At 45.5% G+C, this 18,195-nt stretch overlaps 1 protein-coding gene across 2 annotated transcripts in view; it reads left to right on the top strand.

Moving 5' to 3' along the window:
* Positions 1-3,887: 3,887 nt before the first annotated feature.
* GPLD1 (glycosylphosphatidylinositol specific phospholipase D1) overlaps positions 3,888-18,195 on the top strand; it is a 128,084-nt gene continuing 113,776 nt past the window's right edge. For both annotated transcript variants that reach the window (XM_069730873.1, XM_069730872.1), the window contains exon 1: positions 3,888-4,134. In XM_069730873.1, coding sequence (XP_069586974.1) covers positions 4,017-4,134 — 118 coding nt within the window. In that variant the 5' untranslated portion in view covers positions 3,888-4,016. The remainder of the gene's footprint in view (positions 4,135-18,195) is intronic.

Raw genomic sequence — 18,195 nt, 5'->3', positions numbered from 1 at the left:
TAATGTCCGGAGCTAATGTCCGGAGATAAGTGACGTCAACAGTGTCCAGTGTCTGATTGGTTGCCGCCTGCTGCGAGCGACCAATCAGAAACGTGCCGTACTGTGACACACTCCGCCCGCCATTTTGGTGTGATTTTTGAATTTTTACCTCACAGCAAGTTTCTACTGCGTGGAGGCGGGCCCAGTGACGTTGCTCTTCAAGCTCCTGCCGAATTTCAAGTATATATGGATTCTAGACTCCCGATTCTTTAGAATCGGGCTGCCATCTAGTACATAATAAGTGAGGAGACTGACATATACATGTATATACTGTATGTGTTTATACAGTATATATCATGACAATCCAAGAATGCATTTTGTCATCCCCATCTTTAGCAACCACTTTCTCACCAACCCCTTTACATGAAACACACGACTGCTTGTGACATTGGTTAAATGGCCACAGCAGCCTTTCATTATAACAATATACCCACGATCTGAGGCAGCCACAACAATGGCGCCGCAGAACATTATAAACAATAACAATGTAAACATTAGATATATAATAACAATATAAAAGCCTGGTCCAGAAGCAACCCCAACAGATATCCCTGGCCGCAACACACCAGCCCACTGATGAGGTATTAATATTCTGTAATTAATACCCCTACCCCTTGCAGGACCTAGGCCCGCAAGTTACCTTGACCTGTAACAGAAGCCACTATTCCCAACTAGTGACTTCCCACCAAATGGACATTCCCAATAACCAGCCTCTGCACTGACACAGCCCCAGACACCTTACGTGGCCAGGGCCCGCCACACCCCCAAAGCTTAATCACTCAATCAACACCATCTCTTAAGCCCAAGGACCATAAGTCAATCTCTGTTTGATTGAGATTAGTGATGAGTGAGTGTACTAGTTGCTCGGGTTTTCTCGAGCATGCTCGGGTGATCTCCGAGTATTTGTAACTGCTTGGAGATTTAGTTTTCATCACCTCAGCTGAATGATTTACAGCTACTAGCCAGGCTGAGTACATGTGGGGGTTGCCTGGTTGCTAGGGAATCCCCACATGTAATCAAGCTGTCTAGTACAGGGGTGTCAAACTGCATTCCTCGAGGGCCGCAAACCATGCGTGGTTTCAAGATTTCCTTAGCATTGCACAAGGTGCTGCAATCATTATGTGTGTAGGTGATTATATTATCACCTGTGCAGTACAAGGAAATCCTGAAAACATGACCTGTTTGCAGCCCTCGAGGAATGCAGTTTGACACCCCTGGTCTAGTAGCTGTAAATCATTCAGCTGCCGCGATGAAAACTAAATCTCCGAACACTAACAAATACTCGGAGATGACCCGAGCGTGCTCGGGAAAACCCGAACGAGTATACTCGCTCATCACTAATTGAGATGTACCCCATCCGATCTCAAGTGCTCCCTTGACGGCACCTCCAAATCCTTGTGTCCCAACCACTATTCCGCCATTCCTTGCCATGAAACGGGCCACTATTTTGTTCACTTTGATCTTGGTCTTATTGATCTGCTCCACCGAAATTGCGTACCTCAAGTTCAACTGTACCACACAATAATCCCCAGATAGGATGACCACAACCTTAAAAGGTCAAACTTAATGACATTAGACGGATGGAGTATATGACCGCGGTACTCAATGCAAGGGTGGAAGGTTTTCAATCGGGTTGGGCTCCTTGGGACTATTTCTGGGTGCAAAGATCAGAATAGATTAACATTTGACCATTGCCCTTCCCTCCTTTGGGTGCTTACTTTTCCCCCATCCTTCCCAAATCCAACAAACATTGCATAGAAACTGCAATGAACTGATACTTTGACTATGAAAAACCATCTTCATGCCTTAAAAATGAACCCGAAACACCTCCCCAAATGTTTCACCACAGAAATAGGGCAGGCCTCATGACCTGGAATTGCATATAACACCACCAGCCTACCTCGACCACACTGATCCGTCTTAGAGCATCGCAATACACATTCCACCCTGTAATTTAACAAGTGAATGTCACCCAAATTTAAACCCCCTTCAACCAACCGTCAAGGACTAACCAACTCACTGATATGAAATGCCCCAAAAAAGGCTGAGGCAAAAGCAGCTGAAAACAAGAACACCTCATAGTGACAATAACAAACTGAATTAAAAAAACCCAGCAACCTACTCAACTTTTCAAAGGAAACCGGTCTCCTTCTATCACAGCTTGCTGACCCTTTTTGAAAACCTTTCATGGCCTGATTTACGAAAAATTCCACTGTTACAAAAATGCCAATGCCGCTAATCTCTGCGACACTGCTGACACCAATCTCCCGGCAATAAATTCTTGTAACAAGGATAATACTAAAAATAACCTATTCTTGCCAGAAGAATCCACATCTGTATCCATACCAAAATCATCCCATTCCACCCAGACTGTTTGATAATGATTTCACTTAGCCACGGTTGCAGAGTTCCTGCATCAAACACTACACCTTCACCAGGTTGCACAGCATATTCGTCTGCCAAGGGTACCATCTAACGAAACCTGTCGAACTGAAAACGAGACAGAGCATCAGCCACCTCATTGGATACACCTGGAGTGACACTGGTCAGAAATGAAAAAATTGTCCTGGTTAGGCTACTTTCACACATCAGGTTTTTGCCGTCAGGCACAATCCGGCAAATTTTTCAGAAAACAGATAATTTTTTTTTCCGCCGGATCCGTTTTTTTCTCATAGAGTTGTATTAGCGCCGGATTGCGCCTGATGGCCTAACGTTTCATCTGTTTTTTGCCGGATCAGTCAAAAAATAGTTTTCCGGCGGCCAGAGAAAACGTACAGAGGAACGTTTTTTGTGTCCGGCGAAAAAACGCCCAGCGCTGAAATGGAAATGGAGGCAAAATGGATGAATCGGCTACCGATTCCTTTTTTTTCACACTGAGCATGCCCGGTAGCTGCATTTTCCATTCTGGAGCTCTCTCTCTCCACCCCTCCCCCCCTGAAAGTAGCCTTAGGAAGGTGAAAACAGGCCTTTGAGTAAAGGGGTTTAAGCATGTTTAGATGTCAAACACAATAAAAGGGCTGGTTAGGCAGGGTATTTAGCAAATGCTGGTGAGATGGAGGGCACGGTGGACCTGTCAGATTCTCTTTACAATGCGTGTGATACTGCCCCATAGTAACTGGCTGTATAGGACAGCACCAGTAGTGTAGCTACCGGGGGGGCAGAGGAGGCAGTCGCCCCAGGGCCCGGTGCTCTGAGAAAGCCCACCTGGAGCTACGCTACTTGAACTATCGGCGCGCGCAGCTACAGTTACATTCTGCAGCAGAGCAGGGAGAATCGATCTCCCTGCTCTGCCGCTATGGGGCCCCTGAGCAGGCGGAGGGCCCGGTGCCAGCAGTGGGCCCCCAGCCGTCATTGGAAGATCAGCTGTATCGGCATTTAGCCAATACAGCTGATCGCATTGATGGGAGAAGGAGCGTTACGCTCCTCCCATCATCCCCCGTCAGTGTCAGCGTCTGCACCAACACTGACAGAGGGCGCGATGACGTCACTGCCCAGTTCCCGCTGTCAGGAGATCAGCGAGAGCAGCGCAGGAACCAGGGAGAAAACAGGTGAGTATTTTTTTTTTTAATGGCTGCTGCTGCCTTATTACAGGGTCTGACTATGGGGGCTTCCTTATTACAGGGTCTGACTATGGGGGCTTCCTTATTACAGGGTCTGACTATGGGGGCTGCCTTATTACAGGCTCTGACTATGGGGGTGCTGCCTTATTACAGGGTCTGACTATGGGGGCTTCCTTATTACAGAGTCTGACTATGGGGGACCGATGCCAGTGTATAACTCAACAATGGATTCCATCCATCAAGGGTACTGTACATGTCAGGAAATCTTCCCTAAATTTATCTCTGAAAGACACCGGAAAAACTCTGGCAAACGAGCCGTACAGGTAACATGTTATTGAAAAACTGAATGGACAGTTTAACGTTTGTGTCAATATCAATGTCCCCAAGGACAGCAAACTCCAAAGGTTGTTCTAACACATGGTGATGCCACGCGAGCTGTCAGGAAGCATGGCACCTTACACTGCATTATGTGTCGTCCTCTCACTTTACTTACAAATGAGTGAGCCTTGTGGTATTTCAACACATATAGAAATAGGTAAGTCAGGCTCCATATTGGTTTATGGTATAATATCTAAGAATTACTTTAATATATTGTAAGCAACTTATTCTTTAAAGAATATTGAGCTATAGCCAACGAGTTTCAATTTTTCAATGTATAAATGGGAGGTTGTTTTTCTATTAATCTTATTTTTCATTGTTGAGCTGTACCGTCTACTATGTAATGCAGGGTTCCCCAACCTGCGGCTCAGGAGCCACATATTGCCCTGGAGATGGCTCTCTACCAGCCTGGTACGCTAGCACCTGGTCTAGCAAACAGCTATGAAGGGCATGATTACAGATGGGGACTTTTGTGCGTAGCCCTACATAGAAGAGCAGATCTGGATGCTCATCTACTGGCTTTGGACGTGGTTGCCCAAAACTAAAATGTATTTTATTCCTAAATGTCTGTCTATTTAATGTCCTAATCTAATCTCTTTTCAAAAAGATTCTAATTAAAAATTCCCTATCGTTCCCTTACTACACTATCTAGCTGTTTTGTTGTCCTTTTTTCCTAGTTCCTCTTTGATGATGTCACTGCCGCAGCCTCTGCCCACACCCTAACACAAAGTTTCATCAGTGATGTTTGTTTCTGTGGCTGGGCTACTCCCTGCTCTACTGAGCATACGATGGTTGTCAATTCTGACGAATGCTCAGTAGGATCTTGTCACTACGCAATATGTACAGTGACAATGCACTCAATCACCAACTCTGATCAGAAGTTATGAGCCTGTAAGAGAGTGCACTGTCAGTGTGCAAGGAGGGAGTGAATGAGCTGAGACCATCCCCACACTTGAAAGTGAGGTCACTTCTAATCAGGCGTACGTTGGCATTGACAATTGATGTATATTCAGTAAACATACTTCATTTCAGGGAGGGGGCAGGCCCGGATTTAGGGGTGGGCCCAAGGGGCCCGGGCCCTGGGCCACCCACCAAGGGGGGCCTCCCACCAATATAGGGATAAATATCTCAAAACATGTAAAATACACGTCTCTTTGCTGTGAACCATTTCTAATTATAAGGAACATTTAACAAAAGAGAAACTATTGAAAGTGTAGGGACCTGGCTACGGTCCTACATCTCAGTGGCTGGCGCAGGGCGGCAGAGTCATGGCACCTGACCTGCGTCAGCATCCACTGACCTGGCTAGCCTAGCTAGACTTCTTTAGTACCGTCCGTGTACCTAATGCTTAGCTTATGGCATGCGGCAGCATTCTCCGATCCCAACAGAAGCTTCTAAGCACTACCTATTCAGCTATATGATCGCTCCCTCGGATTAGGTCAGATGAGAGTTTGTTCAGCTACCATCGATGAAGGAGGCGGAGCCACGATATCGGCGCGAGAAGAGGATTCTCCACTGCGGGGTGCGGCAGGACTTCACTCTGGATCTTCAGTCACTGAAGATCCAGAGGTGAAGTGGTTCAATCTTCACAGTTAAGTAAATAAGGCAGCACACTGCAGCGCTGAAACATGCAAACATGAAATACGAAAATTGAACTGCATTACTGCACTAGAAATATGAAAAATGAGAGTGTTTAGCGCATAAAAATGGCCAATTTTATGTGTACCTGGTAGCCACATTAGGGCATCTCTCTTATACCAGGTCCTAAACTTGCCTTTCCTCGCTGAGAATAAACATCTCCATCTGAATAGGTACATGTGAAACCTCTTCTTAGACTAAAATTCTCTCTCTCTGTGGAGGGGTATGGGACCTGCTGTAATTAAAACACCTGTGACTAGGAGGCGGGAGTGCTCAATCAGAAGTCTAGAGAATACATTTCAAAAAACCTGACCGTCACATCCAAACATAGACTAAGTGTGAACAGGTGCTGAACCTAAAGTTGCCAACTCGTATATAGTTAAGTAAATAAGGCAGCACACTGCAGCGCTGAAACATGCAAACATGAAATACGAAAATTGAACTGCATTACTGCACTAGAAATATGAAAAATGAGAGCGTTTAGCGCATAAAAATGGCCAATTTTATGTGTACCTGGTAGCCTCATTAGGGCATCTCTCTTATACCAGGTCCTAAACTTGCCTTTCCTCGCTGAGAATAAACGTCTCCATCTGAATGGGTACATGTGAAACCTCTTCTTAGACTAAAATTCTCTCTCTCTGTGGAGGGGTATGGGACCTGCTGTAATTAAAACACCTGTGACTAGGAGGCGGGAGTCAGTTTTTTTGAAATGTATTCTCTAGCCTTCTGATTGGGCACTCCCGCCTCCTAGTCACAGGTGTTTTAATTACAGCAGGTCCAATACCCCTCCACAGAGAGAGAGAATTTTAGTCTAAGAAGAGGTTTCACATGTACCCATTCAGATGGAGACGTTTATTCTCAGCGAGGAAAGGCAAGTTTAGGACCTGGTATAAGAGAGATGCCCTAATGTGGCTACCAGGTACACATAAAATTGGCCATTTTTATGCGCTAAACGCTCTCATTTTTCATATTTCTAGTGCAGTAAAGCAGTTCAATTTTCGTATTTCATGTTTGCATGTTTCAGCGCTGCAGTGTGCTGCCTTATTTACTTAACTATATACGAGTTGGCAACTTTAGGTTCAGCACCTGTTCACACTTAGTCTATGTTTGGATGTGACGGTCAGGTTTTTTGAAATGTATCAATCTTCACAGTGTCGCGGTGGGTGAGTATGATCTCTGTCTATGTGTGTGTGTGTGTGCCTGTCTGTGTGTGTGTCTGTGTGTGTCTGTCTGTGTATCTTTCTTGCAGCTCCTGTCCTACACAGTACCATACTGTATATACAGGTCCACACTATATCCTGCATTACAGTGTGTCTGTGTATACTGTATGTATATAGTGTGGACCTGTTTACAGTATAGTGCTGTGTATACACTTTGTACAGCCCCTCAGCCTCTATTCTATATACAGCCAGCACCGCAACAGCCTCTGATATATACAGCCCGGCAGCAGCCCCTCATATATATACAGCCCAGCAGAAGCCCCTCATTTATATACAGCCCAGCAGAAGCCCCTCATATACAGTATATACTGTATATACAGCTCAGCAGAAGCCCCTCATTTATATACAGCCCAGCAGAAGCCCCTCATATATATACAGCCCAGCAGAAGCCCCTCATATATATACAGCCCAGCAGAAGCCCCTCATATATATACAGCCCAGCAGAAGCCCCTCATATATATACAGCCCAGCAGAAGCCCCTCATACATATACAGCCCAGCAGAAGCCTCTCATACATATACAGCCCAGCAAAAGCCTCTGACATATAGAGCCCAGCAGCAGTCTTTGATATAGACAGCCCAAATTTCTACAAAATACATGCATACATATGTACATATTGTAATCTTTAACGCCCTTTCAGGACTTCAAGGGTTGACAAGGTCAGATATACTGCGTGAATTGGACTTTAGTGACATCATTAGTGATTTTGCAGCACAAAAATCAAGGAAAGTGCCCGGATTGTAAAAAATGAATGATTTTACTTGAATTACTCTGCGTAAATGATTTTTGTAAATAAACGTTTGTTTCATTTTGTGTTTTTGCATTACATATTGCAGCACCTTGAAAAATGGGCCTGGGAGGGGGTATGAGCTGCGGCAGTGACCACAGCCTCTGCCCCCTTGTAATGTCTTGCTTGAGTATCTCAGCATGCATTGGGATTCTGAAACGAAGCATCATCAAAGAGGATGTAGTAAAAAAAATAAAAAATAAAGCAGTTATATAGTGTAGTCAGAGGAACTATATGAAATTTTTAAAATTCTATCAAAATCTTCAAAATGTTGCACGCAATTCATGAATTCTCTGCAAAGTCAAAAATAGTCAGTTGGTCTGCCTTAGGCCGGTTTCACACGTCAGTGGCTCCGGTACGTGAGGTGACAGTTTCCTCACGTACCGGAGCCACTGACACACATAGACGCATTAAAATCAATGCATCTGTGCAGATGTCATTGATCTTTTGCGGACCGTGTCTCCGTGTGCCAAACACGGAGACATGTCAGTGGCGCACGTATTACACGGACCCATTAAAGTCAATGGGTCTGTGTAAAACACGTACCGCACACGGACGTTGTCCGTGTGCAGTCCGTGTGCCGTGCAGGAGACAGCGCTACAGTAAGCGCTGTCCCCCCCACTGGTGCTGAAACCGCGATTCATATCTTCTGTGCAGCAGCGTTTGCTGCAGAGAAGATATGAATAATCCTTTTTTTTTAAGTTTATTAAGTTTATCGTGTATAAAATAAAGCTCCATGTCCTGAAAATACTCACCCAGCTCCCTCGTTCGCTGCTGCTGCTTCCTGTCCTGGGCGCACCTTCTACTATATGCGGTCACGTGGAGCCGCTCATTTACAGTCATGAATATGCGGCTCCACCCCTATGGGAGGTGGAGCCGCATATTCATGACTGTAATCGGCGGCCCCACGTGACCGCACACAGTAGAAGGTGCGGCCAGGACAGGAAGCAGCGACAGCCAACGAGGGAGCTGGGTGAGTATTTTCAGAGCAGCAGGGGGGGGGGCACACAGGGGGGGGGACATGGAGCTTTATTTTATACACGATAAACTTTAAAAAAAAAGGGATTATTCATATCTTCTCTGCAGCAAACGCTGCTGCACAGAAGATATGAATCGCGGTTTCAGCACGATGCAGGGGACAGCGCTAAACTTTAGCGCTGTCTCCTGCATGCTCCGTGTGGTACCCAGTGGGCACACGGGCGGCACACGTGTGCCGCACGTGTGCCACACTGATGTGCCAGAGAAACGCAGGGGCACACGGACACGGATAATTCCGGTACCGGAAATTATCTGGACGTGTGGGACTGCCCTTAAAAGGTTTTTGCAAACGTTTGACTCAAAAAGGCACACGTTTCTCAAGATGGTGCTAAAATTGGCATGCGGAAACATCCAGGAATATTCAAAAATACACTAGAGTTGAGCTGGAGGTGAGTTACGCCAAATTTTGCAACTTTTTAAGAATCATTCAAAATCATCTGGAATCGCTACACTCTGCCCACAAAGTGGGAAACAAAATAAAAAACAAGAGAAAACATAAAATAGATTTTTTTAAAAGGCGCAAATAGAATAATGAATTGGATGCAAACAGAGCTGCAAAATGCACAAAACTAGACAAATCACAGGCATAAAGGCAATGATGAATCAGGGCCAAAGATTACAGAACTATTTTTGCAAAAGAAAGTGAGGCCATATTGATTGTGGTGCCTCAGTTTTTATTTTTGCCTTAATATTTATTGATTATATAATCAATTATTTTTAGTGCAAAATTGAACTCACTGTTTTGTTTATTTATGCATATTTTCTTAAAGGGACTCTGTCACCTGAATTTGGAGGCAACAATTTTCAGCCATAGGGGCGGGGTTTTCGGGTGTTTGATTCACCCTTTCCTTACCCGCTGGCTGCATGCTGGCTGCAATATTGGATTGAAGTTCATTCTCTGTCCTCCATAGTACATGCCTGCTGCGCTGCCGCAAGGTAAAACACAGGGCCCTATGTGTGGGGTGCGATGATTCCGGATGTGTGCAATGAACACATCCGGCATCATCGCGTCTCCAGAAGGGGGCGGCGCTTTGGGCGGAGCGAGTTTTCCGCTCCGTCCAAAGCGCCGGCCATCCTGAACGTGGACACATACCCTTAGAATCCACTCTTTGGAATATGAATATTTTTCACATATATTTCTCCAGATGAAGTTCTGTCATTCTGAACCTATTGGTTAATCCAAGTCAATAGACGCACGGTTATCTGGTATGGGTTATTATATTTTAATTACCACCTACTCCTCACCATCAACACAGTTCAGTCTGTATTGTATCCCGTCACTGTTCATGTTATTGCTTACTATATGAGTTTAGGTTGCGCAGGTACCAAGCTTATTATCTTTTTTTTCCTTTCAATCCAAATTGACCATAATTGACTTTTGATGTGTTTTTAATATACTTTATTTCGTTTATCACCTTTTTCTTTTTGTAACTTCTATGTATTAACTGAGGAAGGTCTGAAGTAAGACCGAAACGTTTTGCTGCTACAGTGGACAACAATAAGCCACCACTTGTTTATTTAAGTTGAGTGCCGAGTCTTTAAATACACATTTCAATTTATCTTGCGTAGACGCTCAGTCTCCACAAGAGAAATCTCACCCGTGCAATGTATTGGACGCGGTGATTCCGCACGGTTCAATGGACACATGCGGAATCACCTGTGTTCAATAGACTGCAGCACATGTCCGCTGCATCCAAGGTGCTGCCATTTCCGGATCGTCTGCACATACCCTAAATAATGGGTGCTTTGAAAGCAGTGTTTTCACTGCCAAGAGAGCAGGCTTTGGCTGCAAAAAAAATGCACCAAAAATGCTGATTCCTATGCACACCTGTACTATATGTGTGTATGGTTCACCCTTATTATTTCACGTGGGAATTCATTTATTTCTATATAATACCCTGATTCAGCAGACAATATTCCTGTCTTGTGTCATCCAGAGAGTAGTGACAGGAGATCGCCCTGTCAGATTAAAAGCAGTGATTTAGTGACTATGGTCAGAGCCTATGCTGATCCTTGCTGTATGTGACTGTGAAACCTGATCCTACAGCAAACAGCACAGAGCTCCGGGACCACAGTGAGTAAATCACTGCACTGAGGGGGTCTCAAGGGGGGTTTGGGAGAGACATTCCAGAACAACAGAGCAATGCACAGCATTATTCACTGCTGTACACCCTCTGGGCACTTCATAAAAGGGCTGCAGATGCAGGGGGCCCCCTTTGTAGGTGGGGGCCCCAGGCGTCTGCCTGGTCTGCCTGCCCCAAACGCTGGCCCTGGTGACAGGAGCATCCAGGCAGAGGAGGTTTTGGGTGACGTGAGCATCATCGGCAGGGATCAGCAGCCTGGCATTAGTAGTACATTTCCAGGCTGCTGATCACCAATGTGACTGCAGTGTTCATAGCACAGCAGAGTAATTATCACCCTGCTGCACTCTAATCACTGACACAGCTCTACTATGGCACTGTAATGCTGCTAAAGAAAGCTTACACTACCATAGGAAATCTGTGTATGTAATGCGATCATTTCACCTGACAAACAACTTAAAGGGGAAAAAAAGGATGATGCATTAGAGTTTGTGTATTTTCCTATGTATATTTTCCTGTGTGTATGAGCATATTAAATAATAATTTTAAAAAAATTAAAATACTTGACATTTTTTCAATTTTTCAATTTTTTTTTTAATGGCACCTTCCCTTTTTTTGTGTGTTTCGTTCTAGCAACAGAAAAATGCATTTCCATTAATCACGTATATATCTTATTTGTTATTTTCATGGATAGAACACATAACCATAGAAGTTTGTGGGGCTGTTCACATGTCCATATTTTTTTTACAACTAACAAATAAAGAGGCACTCTGTAATGCTATAGCATGCAAATGTGATATACAGTATATGAAATCTGAATTGCATTATTGCTCTAGAAAATAGGAAATAATGCATAGGCTTTCACACCGAGCTCTCCACCAATCAGCCACCGGCAGTTTTAATTACAGCAAGATCCTACCTTCCAATATAAATGTAGGCTTCAGCCTAGGAGAGCATTCACATTAGGATATGTCTCATCAGAGAGGATCGCCTTATCATGGCTGTCGGTTACACTTGAATTGGCCAATTTATGAGCGAAGTATAAGTACTAAGTACTGGTATTCTGTCTTGATGAACTGGTATATGGAGAGATTGGTCACACAGCTGTTGCAATCAGTGCTCTTCCTTGAATGTATCTCGCTCATAGACTTCAATATAGCAAGCTCTGCCATATCTTTGCAGCTTTGGCCAACTTTCAGCTAATGTATATATGTAGGTGGAGCGCCCCCAGACACAGGGCCACGGAGTACTCGATCCGGGGTTGTCACGGTGGCTAGACCCGGTCCGTGATCCTGCTAAGGGGTGTCCAATGTGATGGTGCGTGGTGCAAGGTGCGAGGAATAACGAGGACACAGGGTTGTAGTCTCTTTACCTTTTTACTGAAGGCTTCAGGGTCCGCAGTCCAGAGCACTGCTAATGGGGCTGGCTGAGACCGGCCGGTCCGAGGGCACATCCAAAGTTCCCTTTGCAGGTGGGAATCAGTGTCTACCTTCTAGCACCTGTGTGTTGTAGTCCTTCCCTGCTGAGCACCACGGGATAGTCCTCACAACTGTCGTATCTGTTCCTTCTCTCTCTCCGTCCCCCAGATTATATGACTAGGACGCACCTTTATGACAGGTAGGCCTGGAGTTATTCTGGGACCCTAGCGATGCCCCTCTCCCACAATTGCCTCCTATGTCCGTCTAGGTGATTTAAGTCAGACAGCCAACCTGTAATCAACTGTCCTGCCGCTGTTTGAAGTAATGCGTGGAGTCTGTTACTTCCTTGGTGCTCCGGCCACCGGCTATGCGCCTCAGAAGGATGTTGCCAATCTCGGGGAACGACTCCTTCTGGTTCTATCTCCTTTGTACTATGATCCCACTTCTCACTTCTCCTGTTGTGAATTCTGTGATCAAGCTCCCTCCTGTGGTCACAAGTGGTACTGCGGCTTCTGAGTTTCCTTCCTCAGGTGATGAGGTTAAGTCATTAGGTGCTGCTCTATTTAACTCCACCTAGTACTTTGATCCTGGCCTCCAGTCAATGTTCTAGTATTGGTCTTGCTTCCTCCTGGATCGTTCCTGTGGCCTGTCTGCTCAGCATAAGCTAAGTTCTGCTTGTGTTACTTTTGTTGCTATATTTTCTGTCCAGCTTGCTTTAATTTGTTTTTCTTGCTTGCTGGAAGCTCTGAGACGCAGAGGGAGCACCTCCGTACCGTTAGTCGGTGCGGAGGGTCTTTTTGCCCCTCTGCGTGGTTGTTTGTAGGTTTTTGTGTTGACCGCAAAGCTATCTTTCCTATCCTCGGTCTATTCAGTAAGTCGGGCCTCGCTTTGCTAAATCTATTTCATCTCTGTGTTTGTACTTTCATCTTTACTCACAGTCATTATATGTGGGGGGCTGCCTTTTCCTTTGGGGATTTTCTCTGAGGCAAGGTAGGCTTATTTTTCTATCTTCAGGCCTAGCTAGTTTCTCAGGCTGTGCCGAGTTGCATAGGGAGCGTTAGGCGCAATCCACGGCTACCTCTAGTGTGGTGTGATAGGATTAGGGATTGCGGTCAGCAGAGTTCCCATGTCTCAGAGCTCGTCCTATGTTTTTTGCTTATTGTCAGGTCACTTTGTGTGCTCTGAACTTCAAGGTCCATTGTGGTTCTGAATTACCTATTCATAACAGTACTGGAGGCCCAAAGTACTATGTTTCTTAATAGAGGGAAAAAAGAAGTTCTGAGACCATTTTTTTTTCTTTGCACTGTGTTTTGCCTTTTTTTTCCCCTAGACATTTGGGTGGTTCAGGACACAGGTGTGGTGATGGACATTAAAGGTCTGTCTTCATGTGTGGATCTTCTCACTGCAAGAGTACAAATTATTCAAGACTTTGTGGCTCAGAACTCTATGTTAGAACCAAGAATTCCTATTCCTGATTTGTTTTCTGGAGATAGAGCTAAATTTCAAAAATAATTGCAAACTGTTTCTGGCGTTGAAACCTCGCTGCTCTGGTGACCCAGTTCAACAAGTTAAGATCATTATTTCTTTATTACGTGGCGACCCTCAAGACTGGTCATTTTCCCTTGCGCCAGGAGATCCTGCATTATGTAATATTGATGCGTTTTTTCTGGCGCTCGGATTACTGTACGATGAACCTAATTCAGTGGATCAGGCAGAGAAAAATTTGCTGGCTCTGTGTCAGGGTCAGGATGAGATAGAGATTTATTGTCAGAAGTTTAGAAAGTGGTCTGTGCTCACTCAATGGAATGAATGTGCTTTGGCAGCAATCTTCAGAAAGGGTCTCTCTGAAGCCCTTAAGGATGTCATGGTGGGATTTCCTATTCCTGCTGGTCTGAATGAGTCTATGTCTTTGGCCATTCAGATCGGTCGACGCTTGCGTGAGCGTAAATCTGTGCACCATTTGGCGGTATTATCTGAGCATAAACCTGAGCCTATGCAGTGCAATAGGACTTTGACCAGAGCTGAAAGGCAAGAACACAGACGTCAGAATGGGCTGTGTTTCTACTGTGGTGATTCCACTCATGCTATCTCCGATTGTCCTAAGCGCACTAAGCGGTTCGCTCTGCCACCATTGGTACGGTACAGTCGAAATTTCTTTTGTCCGTTACTTTGATCTGCTCTTTGTCTTCCTATTCTGTCATGGCATTTGTGGATTCAGGCACTGCCCTGAATTTGATGGACTTGGAGTTTGCTAGGCGCTGTGGGTTTGTCTTGGAGCCCTTGCAGTGTCTTATTCCATTGAGAGGAATTGATGCTACGCCTTTGGCCAAGAATAAGCCTCAGTATTGGACCCAGCTGACCATGTGCATGGCTCCTGCGCACCAGGAGGATATTCGCTTTCTGGTGTTGCAAAATCTGCATGATGTGGTCGTGTTGGGGTTGCCATGGCTACAAGTCCATAACCCAGTATTAGATTGGAAATCAATGTCTGTGTCCAGCTGGGGTTGTCAGGGGGTACATGGTGATGTTCCATTTCTGTCTATCTCATCATCCACCAATTCTGAGGTCCCAGAGTTCTTGTCAGATTACCGGGATGTATTCGATGAGCCCAAGTCCAATGCCCTACCTCCGCATAGGGATTGTGATTGTGCTATCGAGTTGATTCCTGGTAGTAAGTTTCCTAAGGGTCGACTGTTTAATTTATCTGTACCTGAGCACGCCGCTATGCGGAGTTATGTATACGAATCTTTAGAGAAGGGTCATATTCGCCCGTCGTCATCGCCATTGGGAGCAGGGTTCTTTTTTGTGGCCAAGAAGGATGGTTCGCTGAGACCTTGTATTGATTACCGCCTTCTAAATAAAATCACGGTCAAATTTCAGTACCCCTTGCCGCTGCTATCTGATTTGTTTGCTCGGATTAAGGGGGCTAGTTGGTTCACCAAGATAGATCTTCGTGGTGCATATAATCTTGTGCGTATTAAACGGGGCGATGAATGGAAAACTGCATTTAATACGCCCGAGGGCCATTTTGAGTACCTAGTTATGCCATTCGGACTTGCCAATGCTCCATCAGTATTTCAGTCCTTTATGCATGACATCTTCCGAGAGTACCTGGATAAATTCCTGATTGTATACTTGGATGATATTTTGGTCTTCTCGGATGATTGGGAGTCTCATGTGAAGCAGGTCAGAATTGTGTTCCAGGTCCTGCATGCTAATTCTTTGTTTGTGAAGGGATCAAAGTGTCTCTTTGGTGTTCAGAAGGTTTCATTTTTGGGGTTCATTTTTTCCCCTTCTACTATCGAGATGGACCCTGTTAAGGTCCAGGCCATTTATGATTGGACTCAGCCGACATCTCTGAAGAGTCTGCAAAAGTTCCTTGGCTTTGCTAATTTTTATCGTCGCTTCATCTGTAATTTCTCTAGTATTGCTAAACCATTGACCGATTTGACCAAGAAGGGTGCTGATGTGGTCAATTGGTCTTCTGCTGCTGTGGAAGCTTTTCAAGAGTTAAAGCGTCGTTTTTCTTCTGCCCCTGTGTTGTGTCAACCAGATGTTTCACTTCCGTTCCAGGTTGAGGTTGATGCTTCTGAAATTGGAGCGGGGGCTGTTTTGTCGCAAAGAGGTGCTGATTGCTCGGTGATGAAGCCATGCGCCTTCTTTTCCAGGAAGTTTTCGCCTGCTGAGCAAAATTATGATGTTGGCAATCGAGAGTTGCTGGCCATGAAGTGGGCATTCGAGGAGTGGCGTCATTGGCTTGAAGGAGCTAAGCATCGCGTGGTGGTCTTGACTGATCACAAGAACTTGACTTATCTCGAGTCTGCAAAAACGGTTGAATCCTAGACAGGCTCGTTGGTCGCTGTTTTTCTCCCGTTTTGACTTTGTGGTTTCGTACCTTCCGGGCTCTAAAAATGTGAAGGCGGATGCCCTGTCTAGGAGTTTTGTGCCCGACTCTCCGGGTTTGCCTGAGCCGGCGGGTATTCTCAAAGAGGGAGTAATTGTGTCTGCCATCTCCCCTGATTTGCGGCGGGTGCTGCAAAAATTTCAGGCTAATAAACCTGATCGTTGCCCAGCGGAGAAACTGTTTGTCCCTGATAGGTGGACGAATAAAGTTATCTCTGAGGTTCATTGTTCGGTGTTGGCTGGTCATCCTGGAATCTTTGGTACCAGAGATTTAGTGGCTAGATTCTTTTGGTGGCCGTCTCTGTCGCGGGATGTGCGTTCTTTTGTGCAGTCCTGTGGGATTTGTGCTCGGGCTAAGCCCTGCTGTTCTCGTGCCAGTGGGTTGCTTTTGCCCTTGCCGGTCCCGAAGGGGCCTTGGACACATATCTCTATGGATTTTATTTCGGATCTCCCCGTCTCTCAAAAAATGTCGGTCATTTGGGTAGTTTGTGATCGCTTCTCTAAGATGGTCCATTTGGTACCCTTGTCTAAATTGCCTTCCTCCTCTGATTTGGTGCCATTGTTCTTCCAGCATGTGGTTCGTTTACATGGCATTCCAGAGAACATCGTTTCTGACAGAGGTTCCCAGTTTGTTTTGAGGTTTTGGCGAGCATTTTGTGCTAGGATGGGCTTTGATTTGTCTTTTTCCTCGGCTTTCCATCCTCAGACAAATGGCCAAACTGAACGAACTAATCAGACCTTGGAAACATATCTGAGATGTTTTGTTTCTGCTGATCAGGATGATTGGGTGTCCTTTTTGCCGTTGGCTGAGTTCGCCCTTAATAATCGGGCCAGCTCGGCTACCTTGGTTTCACCGTTTTTCTGCAATTCTGGGTTCCATCCTCGTTTCTCTTCAGGGCAAGTTGAGTCTTCGGACTGTCCTGGTGTGGATACTGTGGTGGACAGGTTGCAGCGGATTTGGACTCATGTAGTGGACAATTTGACCTTGTCCCAGGAGAAGGCTCAACGTTTCGCTAATCGCAGACGCTGTGTGGGTCCCCGACTTCGTGTCGGGGATTTGGTTTGGTTGTCATCTCGTTATATTCCTATGAAGGTTTCCTCTCCTAAGTTTAAGCCTCGTTTCATTGGTCCGTATAGGATTTCTGAGGTTCTTAATCCTGTGTCTTTTCGTTTGACCCTTCCAGATTCTTTTTCCATCCATAACGTATTCCACAGGTCATTGTTGCGGAGATACGTGGCATCTATGGTTCCATCTGTTGATCCTCCTGCCCCGGTTTTGGTGGAGGGGGAGTTGGAGTATATAGTGGAGAAGATTTTGGATTCTCGTGTTTCGAGACGGAAACTCCAGTATCTGGTTAAGTGGAAGGGTTATGGTCAGGAAGATAATTCCTGGGTCTTTGCCTCTGATGTCCATGCTGCCGATCTTGTTCGTGCCTTTCATATGGCTCATCCTGGTCGGCCTGGGGGCTCTGGTGAGGGTTCGGTGACCCCTCCTCAAGGGGGGGGTACTGTTGTGAATTCTGTGATCAAGCTCCCTCCTGTGGTCACAAGTGGTACTGCGGCTTCTGAGTTTCCTTCCTCAGGTGATGAGGTTAAGTCGTTAGGTGCTGCTCTATTTAACTCCACCTAGTGCTTTGATCCTGGCCTCCAGTCAATGTTCTAGTATTGGTCTTGCTTCCTCCTGGATCGTTCCTGTGGCCTGTCTGCTCAGCATAAGCTAAGTTCTGCTTGTGTTACTTTTGTTGCTATATTTTCTGTCCAGCTTGCTTTAATTTGTTTTTCTTGCTTGCTGGAAGCTCTGAGACGCAGAGGGAGCACCTCCGTACCGTTAGTCGGTGCGGAGGGTCTTTTTGCCCCTCTGCGTGGTTGTTTGTAGGTTTTTGTGTTGACCGCAAAGCTATCTTTCCTATCCTCGGTCTATTCAGTAAGTCGGGCCTCGCTTTGCTAAATCTATTTCATCTCTGTGTTTGTACTTTCATCTTTACTCACAATCATTATATGTGGGGGGCTGCCTTTTCCTTTGGGGAATTTCTCTGAGGCAAGGTAGGCTTATTTTTCTATCTTCAGGCCTAGCTAGTTTCTCAGGCTGTGCCGAGTTGCATAGGGAGCGTTAGGCGCAATCCACGGCTACCT

The sequence above is a fragment of the Ranitomeya imitator genome, chromosome 6, assembly GCF_032444005.1.
Source record: "Ranitomeya imitator isolate aRanImi1 chromosome 6, aRanImi1.pri, whole genome shotgun sequence".
In the NCBI taxonomy this organism is placed as follows: Eukaryota; Metazoa; Chordata; class Amphibia; order Anura; family Dendrobatidae; genus Ranitomeya; species Ranitomeya imitator.
The sequence above is the reverse complement of the archived record's forward strand: the minus strand, read 5'-3'. Positions and strand labels throughout refer to the sequence as shown.